The 20,450-nt window shown below is 44.0% G+C and overlaps 1 protein-coding gene across 2 annotated transcripts; it reads left to right on the top strand.

The window, feature by feature from the left end:
• The first annotated feature begins 1,253 nt into the window (after window positions 1-1,253).
• Window positions 1,254-19,921, top strand: RABEPK (Rab9 effector protein with kelch motifs). 2 transcript variants are annotated; one of them, XM_060014157.1, is made up of 8 exons: window positions 1,256-1,369; window positions 2,578-2,642; window positions 5,420-5,577; window positions 9,586-9,738; window positions 13,889-14,050; window positions 16,665-16,814; window positions 19,085-19,234; window positions 19,520-19,914. In XM_060014157.1, exons 2-8 carry the CDS (start codon window positions 2,590-2,592, stop codon window positions 19,807-19,809), a joined length of 1,116 nt encoding a protein of 371 aa, XP_059870140.1. In that variant the 5' UTR covers window positions 1,256-1,369; window positions 2,578-2,589; the 3' UTR covers window positions 19,810-19,914. The 2 variants fall into 2 exon arrangements, with proteins under 2 accessions (XP_059870141.1, XP_059870140.1); XM_060014158.1 differs by lacking the exon at window positions 9,586-9,738 and having other exon boundaries at window positions 1,254-1,369; window positions 19,520-19,921.
• The last annotated feature ends 529 nt before the right edge of the window (window positions 19,922-20,450 follow it).

The raw sequence follows: 20,450 nt of genomic DNA, 5'->3' as shown, positions 1-20,450 counted from the left end.
TCCTGTGATTTCCTTCCTTAGCTGTTTCCTCCAACTCCTAGGATGGAACAACTCAGCCCTCCTGATTGTGGGGTTCTCTGAAACATAGACATAGGTGAGCCAGCTCTCCATTTTCAGGAAAGCCACAGGGAACCTATGGTTATGAAGGAGACCCCAGTAATGTAGATGAATACATCTCACTCACGACTGGTGTCTAGAGTTCATTTACGCCTAGGAATAGCATTACATTTTACATACAACCAGCTCTGCGCCAGTCACTGGGCACTAAGCAGTTTATATACATTAGCTCATGTATTCCCCACCATAACCTTGTGACAGAAGTCTTATTAGCTCCATTTTACAGACCGGTGACACTGGGGCCCAGAGAAAAGTATCTTCCGCAAAAATAGATATTTCCTTGATGAACTTTTTATTCCTTGCACTTTTTACAAGCGTACCTAGTTATTTGTTTTTCTGTTTAATCTCTCTCTAGTTTGTAAACTCCAGGAGGCCAGGGGCCAGGTTTGCCTGGTTCGGCATAGTGCCTGCTATAGTTACAAACGCGAATTATGGAGTAAGTCAGCTCTTTAGGGCGCCAAAGCTTGAACTGGCCTAAAGACTGCACAGGGGGACTTCTCTGGTGGTCCAGTGGTAAAGAATCCACCATACAATGCAGGGGACGCAGGTTTGATCCCTGGTCAGGGAACTAAGATCCCACATGCCGCAGGGCAGCTAAGCCTGTGCGCCACAACTACTGAGACCGCGTGCCACAAACTACAGAGCCCATGCACCCTGGAGCCTGCGCACCACAACTAGTGAGAAAAAACCCGCAGGCCACAACTAGAGCGAAGCCCACAGGCCACAACTAAGATCCTCCGTGCCACAACTAAGACCCGACACATACCCAAATAAATTAATTTAAAAAAAAAAAGACTACGTAGGGAAATTTCACACCTAGGAAAGCACGCTCAACTCTCCCTTTCAGAAACCATTCTAACAACCGCTGGAACTGAAAATATCCTAGCTCCTTTAAAATAGCCCAAGGGATTTGGGTCACCTAACTGGATGCCCAACCCCTGGCATTTCGCTTGTAAGTCGTCTCCAAGTAGCTCTGGCTTACTTACTCAGCCAGGGAGGTAGGGCCCCAGGACGACCCGGCCAGTTTAGTTCTGGAGAAATACACAGCTGGGTCGAACCCAGGCCGCTAGGACCCCTCCCGGCTCCCTTCCAAGAGCGCGCCCTGGGGACCCGGCCCTGGGAGTGGAGAGCGGTTGGCCGGGGCGCTCTTCCGGGGTCTGAAGGAGGGGCGAAGATCCAAGAACCGCCCCTATTGGGGCGGAGCCACGGCCCCAAGACTGGCGTAAGCCGCCGCGGGTAATGCGGTCCGGAGGTAGGGGGGCTCTGGGACCCCGGTTTGAAGCGTTCCCGGGCGGGGTGGGGTGGGGCGGGGGCGCCGCATCCTTTAAGGGAGTGGAGTTGGGCTGGGTGGAAAGCGCTCGGGAGACCTCCTCTGGCTCTGGCCTAGCCACACTGACGGAAAGGAATCGGCCTGTTCTCTCCTGACCCTGTCTCCTATCCCCTAGCGCTGCCAAGCGGGGATGGGACTGGGGGATGGACCTGGCAGGGGCGACTGCTGGAAGTCCCGGTCCAGGTGAAGTTAACCCCACTGAGCTTTAGGCTTTGGGGACAGCAGTTAGTGACTTAGGCTGAAGATTGGATTTATCCATTCACCTCCCAGAAACCTCATCCATTTTCTTTATTCATTCACTCATCCCTCACTTCTGCTCTATGCCGGGCCTCTTGGTTGGTTCTCTGAATGAATCCGAGAGGCCCAGCTCGCTTGGAATTTAGTCTAGTGGAATTTATTCTAGAATCTAGAGAGTTTTAAATAGATGATTACATTCAGGGTGATCCCTGCAATGACGATAGCTTAATAGATACCTTCAGGTAGAGAATAAAGTAACTTGAGGATGTAAGTGGAAAGCAACAAATCAGGGAAGGTTTCACTAAGGAGGGGACATTTGAACTGGGCTTTGGAGGTTGACTAGGAGTTTTCTAGTTGATCAGAAGGGAAGGGACATTTCAGGTAAGGGAAGCAGCACAGGATGCAAGTTATGAAAGAGCCTGGCATTTTAGGGGAACAAATATAGTAAGAACAGTTCAATATAGCAAGAAATTGTGGTGAGTTCCTGAAAAGAAGGTTGAGACCAGAAGGCTTTGAATGTCATGCTGAGGCCAGGATTTATCCTAGAGTTCAGTATTTCTTGGCCTTTTAAAATGTTTTCTTTTGATAAACATAAATACCTTATGACCTCTGAAAATTATTTTGATATATACCCCTTCCTATGAAAACCACGGACACAGAAAACTTTAGGCAAAAAACAAAAAAACTCTGTAATGGGATTACGAAAGTTGTGTCATAGTTGCCTCCCAAATATAAGTTTATATCAAAAGGTTGGTAATGCTTATTCAAATTAATCAGGCCCTAGAAATTGGTACATCAACAGGAAAATTTTTAAAGAGACAAGTAACCTGATTTGCTGTGTTTTTTAGGTAGAAGATAATTGTAAATGTCTAAAAAGTACCTTTCTTTCTTAGGCATAGGACACCATGAAGCAGCTGCCAGTCTTGGAGCCTGGAGACAAGCCCAGGAAAGCAACATGGTCTGTAAGGAAGGATTCAAACAAAGAAACACATGAGTTTTTTTTTCATTTATAAGTACTTTACTAACATATTTGATCCTCTATGAAAAAGGGTAGAGTTGAAACTGTCTGCGGTTTCTGGTAATTAGACTCAAACTGTCTGAGAAGGTCTTCAGAGGAAAGGTAGTGGGGCAATAATTATCACAGAGCAGATGTTGATTTTATTAAAATCCATTTGCCAGGAAGAGTAGGGCATTGACCATCTGGCATCTTCAGCTCCAACACTGTGTCTTCCCCCAAGCTCTAACTCATTTGTAAGACTTTCAGGGAATTGGATTTGGATTAAACTGGCTTCACTATTTCTTGAGTGCTTGTTCAACCAACCCTGCGTTCAGCAACTAACACTGGCCTGACAGGGCCAGCCGCTGTGTAGGTGCTGCAGGTACAAAGGTGAATAGTCTCAGTGTAGTGGGGGAACAGTGACTGGTGCTGAAGCAGGACGCACAGAGGGCTGTAGAGAGGAGGCAGTGCTTCTGCAGGACCTTGGAGGAGAGCCCCTGATCTGGCTTCCATGCGTCCACTCTTGCTCTCTACACATCATGAATCTGATCATGGCATTCCCTGGTTTAAAACCTTTTGTGCCTCTCCATTAGTCTTAGGATAAAAACCAGAGTACTTAAAATGGCCCACTGGGCCCTGCGTGATCTGTCCCTGCCTGTCTTTCCAACCTCAAGTCCCGTTACTCAGCCTTTGTTCTCTTTCTCTTCCTTTAATGTGGCTTGCACTGTCCCACTCAGGAACTGTATGTGCTGGTCCCTCTACCTGGATCATCCTTTGCCCCCATCTTTTGTCCCTCTCTTTGCCCAGCTAACTTCTACTCATACTTCAGATCTCAGTTCAAATGGGGCTCCTTCAGGAAGACTTCTTTGACCACCTCTGTCCCCACCTACCTCTCCTTACAGGGTAGGGTCCCCCTGTGATATGTTCTCATACTATATATCCTGTATATATCCTGTACTCCTTTATAACACAACTGAAATGAAATGGATATTTGGAAATTATCTGTTTAGTGTTTTTCTTCCCAACTAGTCTGTCAGGGCTGTAAAGGCAGGGACTTCTTTTGTCTTATTCACCATGTAGCTGGATGGCTGTGTGCTCTTGAATAAGTCATTTAACCTTTCTAAGTCAACAGGTCCTCAGTTGTAAACCTCAGATGATGATAATAGTACTGTCCCCAGAGGGGTTTTGTGCAAGTTAAGTGAATCCAGGGTTGTGGTGAAGTTAGCAGCATGCATGGTATGTGGTTAGTAGTCATTCAGGTGACAATGTGGAATGTGTGAATCTGGACATCAGAAGAGAGCTCTGGAAAAGAAATAGAGATTTGAAAGTCACTGATGAACATGTACGGTAGATGGGTGGTAATTGAAGCCATCAGTACATATAAAATTGATCAGGCAAGCAAACCTAGACTGAGAAGAGAACTCATGAGGATTGGGAGAAAGCTGGAGGGAAAGGAGTCAGAGAAGGAAACAGAAAGTGCAGCCAGACAGGTGGATAGAGAACCAAATGGAATGGATGTGGGGAAGCCAGGTCAGGAGAAAGGTATGAGAAGGAGGGAAGAGCCAAGAGTACCAAATGTCAGAGAGGACAGATAAGACTGGGCCTGAAAAACAGCTGCAGAGCTTTCTTTTCCAACCAGAAAGCTTGAAGAAGTGTGCTTTCTCAGTCAGCATTCAGAATAACTTTACAGAACAGAATGAATGGATCCTGTATTTGATTTTTCAAAGTCCTAGTTTTGTCTTCCATCAGGTCGAGCTTTATGAGTAATCTGGAAAAGCTCTTAAGAAGCAGTGAATGGGGCTTCCCTGGTGGCGCAGTGGTTAAGAATCCGCCTGCCAATGCAGGGGACATGGGTTTGAGCCCTCGTCCAGGAAGATCCCACGTGCCGCGGAGCAACTAAGCCCGTGCGCCACAACTACTGAGCCTGCGCTCCAGAGCCCGCAAGCCACAACTCCTGAAGCCCGGGCTCCTAGAGCCCGTGCTCTGCAACAAGAGAAGCCACTGCAACGAAGAGTAGCCCCCGCTCACTGCAACCAGAGAAAGCCCGCGCACAGTAACAAAGACCCAGTGCAGCCAAAAATAAATAAATTAAATTAAAAAAAAAAAAAGAATCAGTGAATGATGGAGAATATTACATGGCAGAGGGAAGCATCACTGGCTAGTGGCAAGAGCTTTGGGTCTGTTCTCATGTGATTACACATAAAGCTCTAGCCATGATTAACTGAGTCCTTCCTGCCATGTTACAAGATTGCATCTCATTCTTCACGGGTGAGAACTATTGCTGTCTTCATTTTACAAATGAGGAAACTAAGGTTCAGAAAGGTAAAGTGACTTCCAAAAGAGCACACATCAAGAAAGCACTTGAACTGGGACTTGAACTAGGTCTGTCTGAATTTGCAAATCATGTTCATAACTACCATCCTGTGCCAGGACACACACTGGACATTTCTGGGTATCAGTTTCCCCCTCTACCAAATGGGGACAATTACTAGCCCAGGGCATCCCCACTAAGTTAATGTGAGATGAAAGTAGTGACAAAATTGAAAAGTCAAAGATTATGTGCAAAGGGAAGGTACTGTTCATTAATTAGGAAAATGCTGCTTTGCTGGACATGATCTAAAATGACCGTGTATGTATAAGACCCTTCATTCTAGTGACTGTTCCATGAGGAATGCAAAGAATATACTGCTGCATTTATTCTCTGCTCAGGCCTCCTGAATATACCCTCCCTTTGGCAGGTACACCTTGACCCCGGTTGGAGACAGTCCCTGTGCTCGAGTTGGCCATAGCTGCTCATATTTACCCCCTGTTGGTGATGCCGAGAGAGGGAAGGTCTTCATTGTTGGGGGAGCAGATCCAAACGGGAGCTTCTCAGATGTGCACACCATAGATCTGGGTAAGACCAACAGCTGTGGGGAATTCCCTGGCGGTCCAGTGGTTGGGACTCTGCACTTCTACTGCAGTTTGATCCCTGGTCGAGGAACTGGAATCCTGCATGCCACTCGGCGTGGCCAGAAAAAAAAAAAGGCCAGCAGCTGCGGAGCACATACCCTATATGGCCAGAGAGCAGGACTTTGTGCTGCCGGCCGTGACCATTCCTAAGACTATCAGTTCAGACCAGACAGTAGGGTTTTTCTCTGAGAAAATGAATGTCACTGAGAGGTCCCTAAGGTCCACCCAACCAAGACCACCTTGATTTGGGGGAAAGAGCCCATATGGAGCCCTGGATAACCAGCCATTCATTCATCAACTATTTCTCTGGGAGGCATTGATGCCTCCACCTCTTCTATCCACGTAGCCAATTAATCACCAAATTCTAAATATCTTTTATTTTCATCCATGTCTGTCCATTTGCACTGCTACTACTGTAGTCGAAGCATCATTATCTTTCAGCTAGACTGTTACAACAGCCTCCTCACTGGTCTGCCTGCTTCCAAGTTTACCTCATGTACACTGCATTTTCCATACTTAGCTGAGTATTTTCTAAAATATAAATCTGATCACGTCACTCCCCAATTTCAGGCTATCCCCAACTTCATTTCTTAGCTCCCCCAAACCCACACTTGCTCCACTGAATATCCTTCAGTTCCTTGAACTCTTTTGGTCTCCAACCCTTTGCATATACAGTAAGTGCCCTACATAAGAATGAGTTATTTTCCAAGAGCTCACTCGTAAGTCCAGTTTGTTCATTTTTTTCCTTAATTTTTTATTTTTGGCTGAGTTGGGTTTTTTCATTGCTGCGCGTGGGCTGCACATGGGCTTTATCTAGTTGCGGCAAGCAGGGGCTGCTCTTCATTGCAGTGCACGGGCTTCTCACTGCGGTGGCTTCTCTTGTTGTGGAGTGCGGGCTCTAGGTGCATGGGCTTCAGCAGTTGTGGCTCGTGGACTCTAGAGCACAGGCTCAGTAGTTGTGGTGCACGGGTTCAGTTGCTCCACGGCATGTGAGATCCTCCTGGACCAGGGCTCGAACCCATGTCCCCTGAATTGGCAGGCGGATTCCTAACCACTCCGCCACCAGGGAAGCCAATCCAATTTGTTCTTAAGTCCAACAAAGTTAGCCTAGGTACCCAACTTTTACAGATAACGCCAGACATGTGAACAAACTTATGTGATTTGGACATGCGAATGCACGTTTACATCTTTGAAAGTTTGCAGCTCAAAGGTTCGTATGTAGGGGACTTACCGTATTGTTCCCTCTGCTTGGAAGGCTCTTCCTTTTCCTTATCATCTGGCTACTATTCATCTGTCAGATCCCAGTTAAATGACACTTTCATCAGGAACCTTGCCCTGATACATCTGCCACTAGTTTAGGACTAGTTTAGGCACTGCCACTGTAAAGGAGAGACTCTTCTGTTTTCCTTCTCTATTCCCATGCCTCCTCTCAACACTAGTCTTCCGTACTTCCCTTCTGACTGACAGATGTGTGGGGAGTTTCCCCCACACCAAATAATTCTGCAACACCAGCTGGACGTCCTACAACTCAGTTCAGTTCTGCCTGGAATTAGCATCCTATTCCACAGATGAAGGGCTCAGTCCACGAGACTCTCCCTGCTCCCCTTCAGATGCCAATCACAAGTCCACCTGTGCTTCTGACCGACCAACTATAAATGGAAGGTTCCCATGTCACCCGCCTCAGGTTCCATTAATTTGCTAGAGAGGCTCACAGAGTTCAGGAAAATAGCCAGATAGAAGAGATGCATAGGGCAAAGTATGTGGGAAGAGGCATTTCGTGCCCTGTCCAGGTGCACCACCTTTGCAATACCTCCATGAGTTCACCAGCCTGGAAGCTCTTGCAACCCCTCCTTTTTTTATGGAGAGATAATTGAGTAAGTTATGACCATTGGTGGCTCTCTCCTCTCCCCGGAGTTGGGGTTGGGGGGCATTGTCTGGGGCTGAAAAGTTCTGACCCCGTAATGTCATGGTTAGTTCCCCTGGCAACCAGCTCCCATCCTTAGGGGCTTTCCAAAAGTCACCTCATTAACATAAACTCAGGTGTGGTTGACTGGGGATTTGTTATCAATAATAAAAGACACCTTTATCAGTCTTATCACTTAGGTCGTCACAGGGATTTTCAGAGCTCTGTGCCTGGAACAGATGAAGACCAAATATGTATTTCTTAATGTAAATCACAATGACACAACCACTCTCTGTGTTTCCATAGTATCCTGTACTTCCCCATCTTTATCCCCCTTCACAGCCCTTTTCACATGTGATTGTTTGTTGTCTGTCTTTTATATTGCTTCTCATCGTATCCCCAGCCATTACCACAGGGCCTGGCACAGAGTAGGTGCTTTATAAGTATTTGGATGAATGAATGAGTGACTACTATGTACCACACAATGGCAGAAGAAAATTGGTGTTTTGTTACCTGTTTTGTTAGGTCTGTGTGTAATGTTGCTGTCTACTGTTGTGTGTTTTTTTTTAAATAAATTTATTTATTTTATTTTATTTATTTTTGGGTGCGTTGGGTCTTCGTTGCTGCGCGTGGGCTTTCTCTAGTTGTGGTGAGCGGGGGCTACTCTTCGTTGCGGTGCATGGGCTTCTCATTGCGGTGGCTTCTCTTGTTGCGGAGCACGGGCTCCAGGTGCGCAGGCTCAGTAGTTGTGGCTGGCGGGCTCTAGAGCGCAGGCTCAGTAGTTGTGGCCCACGGGCTTAGTTGCTCCGCGGCATGTGGGATCTTCCCAGAGCAGGGCTCGAACCCGTGTCTCCTGCATTGGCAGGCGGATTCTTAACCACTGCGCCACCAGGGATGCCCCTGTGTATTGTTTTGATCTCAGTTGTTTACTAACCAAATGTGCAGGAGAGTCTACATGTAAAACTTGAAGTGGTTTGGCCTCTCTTGATAATCTTGGAAGATCTGACATCCGTATGCCTGTATGTCTACATGGTGACAGTTTTTTGCAACTGAGCTGCCACCTATCAGTGGGGCTCTCATTCTCCAATTTCCTCCAATCTTCTGTAGGCATTTGAATTTCTATACCCTGCACTAAGAAATCAAAGGTAAATTAAATCTCTTTCAGCTCTCAAGAAGCTTGCTGTCTAGTACAGTTACAATTCTTTCGTGACCTATTACTAGCTTTGTGACTCTGGCTAAACCACCTAAACCATCTGGACTTCAGTGTCCCATAAAACAGGGATAATAACTTGCTTCACTTGGCACTTGTAATGATGTAACAAGATAATGCCTGTAAAGGTCATATGTAAGTGGTTTACTAATTAAAATAACTAATAAGTTAGGTATTAAGTCTGTGAAATTGTTTTAGCTAGAAGTCATTTACTTGCAGGTAATAGAAACTCTCTTAAACCAGCAAAAAAAAAAAAGAAAGAATGAGAATCCAAAGGTAAAAGATTTGGCCTAGCCTCAGGAGAGAGTGGAAGCAAGAATTAGAAAGCTGTCAAAAACCATCTACTTCCTCCCTCACTCTCTTTGGAGAGATCTGCTTCTTTATGTAGATGTTTCATTCTTCTCTTCCCCATACTTTGGCTTTCTCTCCTTCTCCACACATGGTAGAAGATGGCCACCCAAACCCAGAAATCTGTTTGAATTCCAAATTCTTGGGAGAGAGGATCTGATTGGCCCATTTTGGGTCCAGTGACTACCTTTGACCCTATCAGTTAAGGCTAGAAAGTCAAGGTATAGTATAACCAAGTCTCCTGGGATCTATCCCTGGGGTTGGGAGAGTGGGGACAGTTCCCATAGAAGAGGGTTTATGGATGAGTCAGACGCCCCCCCCAAGTGTCTGATATAAAAATTTTTGGAGGTTGACCACATTCCCTTTAAGTGATCTGATGGTTGTTCACTTATGCTTTTGACCCTTTTCTCCTCAGTACCCTCCCCCAAGTTTGTCAACCAGTATAAGCCATTGGCAGCCCCAGTCTAGGAACTGGGTGAAATGTTTTCTAGGAACACACCAGTGGGATTTAGCCACCTCGGAGGGCCTCTTGCCCCGGTACGAGCATGCCAGCTTTGTTCCCTCCTGCACACCTCACAGCATCTGGGTGTTTGGAGGTGCCGACCAGTCAGGTAATCGAAATTGCCTACAAGTTCTGAATCCTGGTAAGTAGCCAAAGGTTATTTATTTACCAAAATGGATAAATAAATCCAATTCCAATACCTGTACCAAAGCGCATTTGGATTGTACTGACTAATCCGCTTGACTTTGCTGACCTCATAGAAAATAGAAATTTTAACTTCTGGCAGAATCTGAAAAGAATAGAGTTACATTTTGTTTTCCTCGTAACGTGTACAAATTATCCATTTCTTAAAAGCCAAAGCTGGATGAGGCTTCAGAGAAAAGCTATGCCAAGTGGGCAACCCAGGTCCCACAAGGGGAAGTGACTTTCCTAAAGTCACCAGGGAGCCAGGGACTGGGGCAGGCTAGAACCCAAATCACCTACATCGGAGGTCTCAAATGGGGGCGATGGTGCCCCCCAGGGGACAGTTGGCTATGTCACACCTCGGGGCAGGGAATCAAGTGGGTAGAGGCCAGAGTCGCTGCCATACATCCTGTAATGCACAGGAAGGCCCCTCACAATGAAGAATTATATGGTCTAAAATGTCAGTAGTGCCAAAGTTAAGAAACCCTGATCTAGATCCTCCTAGTATGTTTCTTTTAGTCAGAAAGTGCAAAGCTCCTGACAAGTCTCACTGGCAGTTTTATCATAGAGGAAGCAGTTTGGGGACATCACTACTGCGAGGATGTTGCTGAACCACCCATGGGAGGTGGACCTGACTTTTTGTCAGTTAAACACATTTTTTGTTGTTGTTTTTCTCTTTATAAATATAGTTTATATTCATTGTAAAATATTTGAAAAGTGTAAATAAGTGGACAAAAGCCATCCACAATCCTGTGACCTAAGGCTATTAATAACAGTTCTGTGTACTTCCTTTCTGTCTTTTCTCTGCATTTTTATAAACCTGAGATCATCCTGTTTCACCACTACGCTCTTGTATCTTTTTAATTTCATAATTAGCACAGAAATAATTCCCTATTAATAAGGCTTTGTTGAAATCATTTTTAATGGCTGAATCACACATTTTAAAGATTTTTTTAAATTTATTTAATTTATTTTCGGCTGCATTGGGTCTTAGTTGCAGCACATGGGATCTTTCGTTGTGGCGCATGGGCTTCTCTCTAGTTGTGGCGTGTGGGTTTTCTCTCTCTAGTTGTGGCGCGCGGGCTCCAGGGCGCATGGGCTCTGTAGTTTGCGGCATGCGGACTCTCTAGTTGAGGCGCGAGGGCTTAGTTGCCCCGTGGCATGTGGGATCTTAGTTCCCTGACCAGGGATCGAACCCGCATCCCCTGCTTTGTAAGGTGGATTCTTTACCACTGTACCACCAGGGAAGTCCCTCAATTTTTATGACAATACCATAATTCCCCGGTTGTTTTTTTTTTTTAACATATAGGTTGTCTTCAGATTTTTATCATTATAAATAACAAAGCATTGAACATCTTTGTTCAGAAATCATTGACTGTATTTCAGATTATTGCCTTAGGTAGGGGCTTCCCTGGTGGCGCAGTGGTTAAGAATCTGCCTGCCAATGCAAGGTACACGGGTTCGAGCCCTGGTCCGGGAAGATGCCACGGAGCAACTAAGCCCGTGTGCCACAACTACTGAGCCTGCGCTCTAGAGCTTGCGAGCCACAACTACTGGGCCCACTCACTACAACTACTGAAGCCCGCGCACCTAGAACCCCTGCTCTGCAACAAGAGAAGCCACCTCAACGAGAAGCCTGCGCACCGCAACGAAGAGTAGGCCCTGCTCACTGCAAGTAGAGAAAGCCCACACGCAGCAACAAAGACCCAAAACAGCCAAAAATAAGTAAATAAAAAGAAAAAAAAAGTTCTTCCATGTTTTTAAAAAAAAAGAATTATTGTCTTAGAGCTCATGCCCAGAAATAAAAGAACTGGATAAAACACTGGACTTTAAGGATTTTAGTACATGCTATCAAATTGCTCTCCAGAAAGATTTTTTTTAAACTTTTTTTCTTTTTGGCTGCACTGCATGGCTCGCGGGATCTCAGTTCCCCAACCAGGGATTGAACGCAAGCCACGGCAATGAAAGCCCAGAATCCTAACCACTAGACCACCAGGGAATTCCCTATCCAGAAAGATTTTTTTCAACTTATCCTCTCTCCAACTGTGTTTAATTGTTCTTGTTTCACTCCTGACCAGTATCGAATTTATCATTTTTAAGCACTGCTAATTTGATAGGCAAAAACCCCCTTGTATCTAATTGTTTAAATATGCATTTTGTTAATTACTAGGAATCTGGACATTTTTCACATAACAGTCAACTCTTGCCCAGTTCCCTCTATCGATAACAGATTTATTTTTACAACAGCTGGTCTTTGTCATTTTGGGATAGTAACAGTTCCTACCTTGTTAAGTTTGGCAAGAATTTAAATTAACTCAAATCTGGCACATACTTAATAATTGTTGTTGTGGTTGATGTAGCTATGGTTCGACAGATGGAAATCAGTTCTAGATTGGATGGAGATCAGTTCCTTTGATTTTCAATGATGGCATCTATTTAAATAAAATAGTGAGAATTTGGAAAGCTTTTGTCAAAGGAATTGATTTTCCACCAGATCCTTTTTCTCTCCTAGAAAGTATAGTTTGACACCATGCCCAAGAAATATGAAAGATGTAGGGGAATCCTTAGTTGCTTTTGTTACTAAGGCGAGTCCCTCAGCTGGCTTAGGACTCCTTTCGTATTATTTGTGCTAACATTTGGCTTGGTAGCCACACCAGGATCCCAGGATCTTCTGAACTTGGAGGTTGTGCCCCTTCTAACTCTCCCTAAAATCCAAAAACTACCCAAGACCTGTAGCTATAGAGACAATTACATTATGCTTTGTTTTGGGGTTTGTTTGTTTTTTGTCCATGCAGCTTGCAGGTCTTAGTACCCCAATCAAGGATCGAACCCGTGCCCCCTGCAGTGGAAGTGTGGAATCTTAACCACTGGACCACCAGGGAAGTCCCCATTATGTTTTGGATATAGGCTGAGACTTGTTTGGTCTCCAGGTTCATGTTTTGAGTCCTACACGTATTACACATGCTTCGTGCACCACTTTGTATTACTGAATAAAGACCTTTACAAAAGGCACAGAATTTCCCAGGCAAGAAATAATTCCTGGGAATTCCCTGGCACTTTCACTGCCGTGGGGTCAGGTTCAATCCCTGATTGAGGAACTAACATCCCACAAGCCATGTGGCACAGGAGGGAAGGAGGAAGGGAGGGAGGAAGAATTCCTGGTGTGTTGTAGTGGAATAAGTATGGGAGTTTTGACAGATCTGTGTTCAGAGCCCTGCTCTCCTACTCACTAACACTGTGACCTGGGAGAAAGGATTTAGACTTTCTGAGCGTCAGTTCCCTCATCTGCAAAGTGGAGATACTTTCCGTCCGCCTCCCAGGGTTGACTGAGGATGTTGGGGATGGCAGAGTGCTCAGGGCAATGATTCCGCACAAGGGAGGTGCTCAGTTACTGCTTGTGTTTCTATAAAATTCATGCTTCATTCTGGAAAGAAATAAGCTTCTGTCCACCTACCCACGTGGTGAAATTTTATTCTCAAGTCAGAAGAGTGGAAAATACATAGATCTTGGTGGTGTTGAAACAGAATTTGAATCCCAACTCAGCCATTTACTAGCCATGTAACCTTAAATGAGTGGCTTAATCTGTCTCTGCTTCAATTCCTTATCTGTAAAATAAGGAAACTAGTATTTATTTAGTACTTACTGTGTAGTAGGGACAATTACTGCTACTACTGAAACTGTAATAATATTGTCTACTTTCTTTTAATGGCCACATATCCTGAGAAACTTGGCACATTTAGTTTCTTGCATCTAGTGGGAATGAGTTTTAGCAGCTGTTGGGCTCCTCTGAATGGGCACAGGGCAGGGTAGTCAGTCCATCAAAGGGGAAGAGGGTTCAGAGAGGATGTTTGAAGGCCTCCAAAAACAAACTGGCCTCATTCTTAATTGTACTTGTGACTTTTCAGTCTTGGGAATTTGGGTCTATCTGGGCAAACCCTAAGTATTGCCCCCTACCCCTCCTTGAATTTGGTGGCATGAGATCCCCGCCTAGACCTACACTGTCTGCCTTAAGGATTGGGGTTTGCAGAGTGACCTTGCCCAGCCCCAGAGTTGATGTCAGAGGCCCCTCAGCCTGGGTGTTTTAGATACCTACCTTCTCTGTGGACCAGAAACGAGGACTTGGACTATGCCAAAGGTGACCAGCCCACCACCATCCCCAAGAACGTTCCACACGTCATCGGCAACCATCGGAAACCAGCTGTATGTCTTTGGGGGCGGAGAGAGAGGCGCCCAGCCCGTGCAGGATGTGAAGCTGCATGTGTTTGATGCAAGTATGGACTCGGGGGAACCCTGGGGCTGCCACTTACCTGGTCGGGGTTACCCCGGCCTGCAGCTTACCCGATGTAGGAAGCAGAGGTTAGAATATGACAACCTGGCTGTGTGTCTCACTTCTAGACTTCTGCAGTATATCTCTTAGCTGATATCTTCTACCCATAGCAAAATTTGCATTTAAAAAGGAATAATTTGATCAATTAAAAAAATTTAAACAGTATAGTTTATAAAACAAAAAAGTAAAATGTTGCCCCTTACACCTTTCCTTCCCACTCCCCAGACAGAGGTAAACACTGTTAGCCATTCCTAATGTCTACCTCCAGATTTTTCTGTGCAATTATAAATCATATGCACATGTGTTTATGAACATCTATGAATTTTCTATGGATTTTGAAATTATATGAAAACTTTAAAACACACACATAGAATTATTAAATTATAAATGTTGGTCTGCCTCTTACTTTTGCAGGTCTAAGGGTAGATCTTAGTACTAGTCGAAAGTATAAACTTTGAAGCCATAGGACAGGAACTCAAGACCAGATCTGACATCTAGTTTCTGTATTACTTAAGACTAATTTCTTAATCTCTCTAGTGTGTAAAATAGAGATAGTAATAGTGCCTACCACAAAGAGTTGGAAAGATTAAATGAGATAATGTGATACAGTGCATAGCACAGTGCCTGACACATAGGAAGCACCTAATAAATAATCACTGTATTATCATTATTATTCCTTCATTTAATCACACATCATGGATCTTTCCTAAGTCAGAAATCTCCTTGCAAAGCATATCTTTCTGTGGGAATCCCTATTCATTCAGTCATTTTCCTATTGACTGACATTTTGCTGACAGTGTTACAGTGTATATATACATTAATTTCTGTACATGTTACAACATTTAATATGGACTAGATGCTAGGAAGTGGAATTACGTAGGGTCAAAATGGTATGAACATTTAAAATTGTGAGACCTCTTGCCAAATTTTTGTCTAAGTAGTATTTATTTACATTTCTTCCTCTTATTAGTGGGCATTTATGAATACTTTACAAATATTCATAGCACAAATATTCATGTCACAAATAGCATGTGACAAAAATAATTTTCATGTGTGTTTTTGCAGCCTTTTTTGAGAAAAGGCAATAAGCAAAATTTCAAACTTAAAAAGTTTAAGAATTAAGACACGTCACAGTATGACTTTATCCAGAAAGAATGAACTGTGTGATTCTTTTAAAGCGGTTTTAAATTGTTAAATAATATTGGTTTTGAATATATAAAACTGTAAGAGAAAAAAATATATATGTATATATATATAAAGTACTGTCACCCCAAAATTGTTAACATTTCAATACAACTTTGGTGTACTTTGGTGTACACCCCAAAATTGTTAACATTTCAGTACAACTATGGTGGTTTTTTTTTTTTGAATAGCAGAGATAATTCTAGGTGTACTATTTGTATCCTGTATTTTTCACTTAAGCATTTCCCCTGTAATCACAAAGTTCTTTCAATGTTTTTAATGAATACATAGTATTCTATCATGACTGTAGCAATAACTCACCCATTCACCTGTTGATGGACTTAGGCTATTTCCAATTCTTCTCTATTACAAACAATGCTGTGGTAAACATATTTATGCATAAACTTTTTCTGATTATTTCAAATTGTATTCTTTGGGACTCTAGGGGCTCCTTGAGCAACCTTCAGGCATGTCACAAACGGTAATTCAGAGATAAGTTGTTTGGCAGGCTTTTGTCTCAGATAATTTTTGTAGCACTCCTTTAAGACTTATCTGGTATGTTGAAATGATTAATTTTCCTGAATTCTATATATGTACAATTTTTAAGATATGAAGGGTTTTCAACACGTAAAATACATCTGCACTATTTGGATCATACCCATATTAATAACTCTCATGTATTGAGTACTTTCTCTGTGCCTGTGCTTTCCGTATATTATCTCATTTAATCCACGCTTCAACCCTGAGAGGTAGGTATTATCAGGTAATTTCTCCTCATTTTACAACTACAGAAACTGAAGCTTATAGAAGTAATTGGTGCAAGGCCACATAGTTATTCAATGAAATAACCTGGTTTTAACTCCAAATCCCATGCTCTAACCATTATCCTATACAACCACTTCAGGAGGCCCTGCTAACTTTAAAAGTAGTCTATTTTTTTCTCCACCCTTCCAGCAAATCAATTAAGAATATTGTCTTAAAAAAGAGAAAACTCAAAAAAAAAAAAAAGAGAAAACTCTGAAGCCCTGTCCCAGAAGAAGTAGATTCATTCTTTTTAACTCTGTGGCAGTTCTAGGTTGAAGAAACTTAAGGGAGGTCTTTTTTTAATTCAAAGCAAGAAGTGGTTCCTTATTGCCCAGTAGAAGGGGCAGGCATATTAGGCAGTGAATTCTCCAGCCCTGGATGTGTACCAGTAGAGGCTGTAAAGGCTGTGGATGGAGGGAGGCCTGGGTTGGGTTGGCAAGTTGCAGTGAATGACCCCCCAGGTCCCTTTCTGCTTGGAGCATCTCTGCTTACTGGGAGGTGAGGCTTGGTATATTTCTCGGGTTCTTGCTTCATAGCTTTGTCATCTAACGTCGCTGAATTTATTTTTCTAGATACCCTGACCTGGTCACAACCAGAGACACTTGGAAAACCTCCATCCCCCCGGCATGGTCATGTGATGGTGGCAGCAGGGACAAAGCTCTTCATCCATGGAGGCTTGGCAGAGGACAGCTTCTATGATGATCTCCATTGCATTGATATCAGTAAGTAGGGTGGAGGGCATGGGGGCTTGTCTGCTTAAGATTGAATAAAATCGCTTTGATTGACTAGAGCCTTGCTCTTGACCAGCCAGCAGAATCTTCACTAGATTCTGTGAAATGTGGCCTGAATAATAATAAGAAATAATAATAACAATAAAAGCAGGTATTTCTGTTTGCCATGTACCTACCCATTCATTATTTCTTATCCTTCCAACAGCCCTGCTCTTTCATTAAAATTCATTATGCTTTGTGTTTCCCGACTGGATTTCTTTCAAGCAGTACCCATTAACCCCATGGATAACTTCTAGAGTGTGTCTGGAGGTGGACAACCAGAACTGTCACGCTAAATTTTTAAGAACACAGAGAAAAGGAAAGTTAGTGATAACATGAGAATTGTCTTTAAGTGTCTGAAGAGCTGATGTGCCCTAGAGAGCCTGGACTATTTCTGGATCATTCTTGCAGACTATGAGCTCCTTTAGGGCAAAGACTTTGTCTCTTTTTTTCCGCCAGTGTATTTCCAGCATTGAGCACAGTGTCTGGCAGGTCTTGAGTGATGAGTACATATCTGTTAAGAGTAGACAGATAGGGACTTCCCTGGTGGTCCAGTGGTTAAGACTCCACGCTTCCACTGCAGGGGGCATGGGTTCGATCCCTGGTTGGGGAACTAAGATCCTGTATGCCGCACAGTGCAGCCAAAAAATTTAAAATATTTTTTTAAAAAAGTGGACAGATGAACAAATGAATATGTTCTGCGTTGCTCCAGACGACAGGAATTGGAATTATGGGCAGAATGCGTGAGAACTGCTGTGCAATGTATCGGGCTACCTTGCCAAACAATAGGTTCTCTGGTTTGGTGACATCTGAGGCCAGCTGATACTGGCTGGGATTCCTGCATTGCCTAGGATATTTGGCTGGACTGGGTGATTCTCCCTTCCAACTCTGAGTTGCTGGACCCCTGCCTTGAACTGACAGATGGAAAATATCTTCACAGAAGCATTCCTTGCAAGCAGTCAAACAGAGTTTTAATGCTTATTTTTTTTTTCTTAAAAAATTTTTTTTTTAATTTAGCTTTTTGGCTGCCTTGAGTTTTAGTTGAGGCACACAGGATCTTCATTGCAGCATGTGGGATCTTTCATTGCAGTGCACGGGCTTCTCTCTAGTTGTGGCGTGTGGGTTTTCTTTTCTCTAGTTGTGATGCATGGGCTCCAGAGAGCGTGGGCTCTTGTAGTTTGTGGCACGGGGGTTCTCTAGTTGAGGCGCGCGAGCTCAGTAGTTGCAGCGCATGGGCTTTGTTGCCTCACAGCATGTGAGATCTTAGTTCCCTGACTAGGGATCAAACCTGCGTCCCCTGCATTGGAAGGTGGATTCTTTACCACTGGACCACAAGGGAGGTCCCTTAATGCTTATTTTAAAAAAGAAAGTCCTTTTCTCTTATGCAAGGAACTACTTCCTAACTATTTTTCCTCCTTTCCAGCCCAGGTAGTTCTCTAAAACCTAAAATCCAGCGATATCCTGCCTCATTTAAATTCTTGTCTGAAAAGTTGCAACTACCTGCAGAAATAGGTTGGAAATAGGTGCTGAGGCAGCACATTACAGCATAGAGAACACAGGTTTTGGAGTCAGACCTGAGTACAATTCTAGCTCTGCCACCTGCTAGCTGTGGGATCTCCGACAAGTCTCTTTCCCTCTCTAATCCTATTTCTTCATCTTTAAGAAGGTAGGCAGAAGTAATAGCAATTGCATACCGCTATTAAGAGAATGAAGTAAGCAAGATACTTAAAGTGTCTAGCCAGTACTCACAAAGTTGCTTTTTAAGGACCTGTATTTCAAACATGCACGTGTGTGCACATACAGGCATGCTTGCACACACAAAACACACACACACACACACACACACGCACACACACACACACACACACACACACAGTTGGAACCTCACCTACTTCTGGGCTCCAAAATACTTAATGGTGATGGTCACCAAAGACTGGATCACATTCCTCAGTGTGCTCCAAAGACCACCCACATCAGAATCACCTGGGATGCTTGTTAAAATTATGGATTACTGAGCCCCTCCCTCCCTCCCTAGACTAGCCAAACAGAATTTCAGCTCCCCCAGTGATTTTTGTGCACACCAGACCTTGCTATAGGATCTCTCAGAGCTCTCAGTGAATGAAGTTCAGTGATTGGTTTGCAAACTGCAGGAGTCTGACAGGTTAAGTTGGAAACCACAGTCTAGGCCATGTTGTACCTAAACACTTTCTATCTCTTGGCAGGTGACATGAAGTGGCAGAAGCTAAGTCCCACTGGGGCAGCTCCCACAGGCTGTGCTGCCCACTCAGCTGTGGCTGTAGGAAAGCACCTGTATATCTTTGGAGGGATGACTCCCACTGGAGCCCTGAGCACAATGTACCAGTATCACATAGGTGAGCAGGTGTTGTTCATTGTGAGTCTTTAAGCAAATGTGACCATTCTTTGAAAAGTATCACAATGCTTTTTGGTCCTTCATTTTGGTCCCTCCACATCTAAATCCGAAAGAATGACAACCAAACTTTTAGGGAATGACATCATCAAAGCAGTAACAGTGCCATTAGGGGTTTTTCCCTTTTATTTCCTGTTTCTGTTAGGGCTCAGGTGATACAGCACATCACAGAGCATTTCTGGAAATTTCTTAACACAGACCCTTTTCTTTTTTTTTTTTTCCAAAATAGAAAAGCAGCATTGGACCTTGCTTAAATTTGATACTTTTCTACCCCCTGGACGATTGGACCATTCCATGTGTATCATTCCATGGCCAGTGACATGTACTGAGAAAGAAGATTCAAATTCTGCCACTCTAAACTGTGCTGCTGAGAAAGGGGATTCCACTGAGAAAGGAGTAACCCAAGGTGGTGACTCTCACGAAGAAGGTCAGACTGACACACTACTCTGTTTTGTGTTTGGTGGGATGAATACGGAAGGGGAAATCTATAATGATTGTATTGTGACTGTAGTTGATTAATAAAACCACATTTTTACTACTTTTAGATGTCAATTACTTTCAGAAAAGTTAAATGAAACCTTAGTTGTTTCATACCTCCAAAATCTTCTGCACTATATATCCCTCTGGCTTTTACCTACTTTGATAGGTAAAGAGATGAACTGGATAGCCCAGGGCAAAAACCTCTATCATATAAAGAGTTTTACCAGCAATACAACCCAGGTAACTAATAGATTGGCTGATTGTTAAGAATACTAATCACAAAAATGTTGCAGAAATCCTAATTGCTAGATACAACAAAAGCTGTAGAAATTAGGGAGTGGACATTCACAGGCTGAAGTGTTTTTAATATTCATGAGCTCCTCCTCAGAAAGAAGTGCAGACTGTTGGCTCTTGGTATTGAGAGCCACTGGCCCTTATCTGTCCCCACTATGCCCTATCCCACTGCACATAGCACTGCAGGTCATTTTTTTGTGGCGGTATGCGGGCCTCTCACTGTTGCGGCCCCTCCCGTTGCGGAGCACAGGCTCCAGACGCGCAGGCCCAGCGGCCATGGCCCACGGGCCCAGCCGCTCCGAGGCGTGTGGGATCCTCCCGGACCAGGACTAGGGCATGAACCCGTGACCCCTGCATCGGCTGGCGAACTCCCAACCACTGCGCCA

This window comes from Delphinus delphis, chromosome 6 (assembly GCF_949987515.2).
Source record: "Delphinus delphis chromosome 6, mDelDel1.2, whole genome shotgun sequence".
Classification (NCBI taxonomy): Eukaryota; Metazoa; Chordata; class Mammalia; order Artiodactyla; family Delphinidae; genus Delphinus; species Delphinus delphis.
Note: the sequence above shows the minus strand (reverse complement) of the source record. Positions and strands in the feature narration are given on the sequence as shown.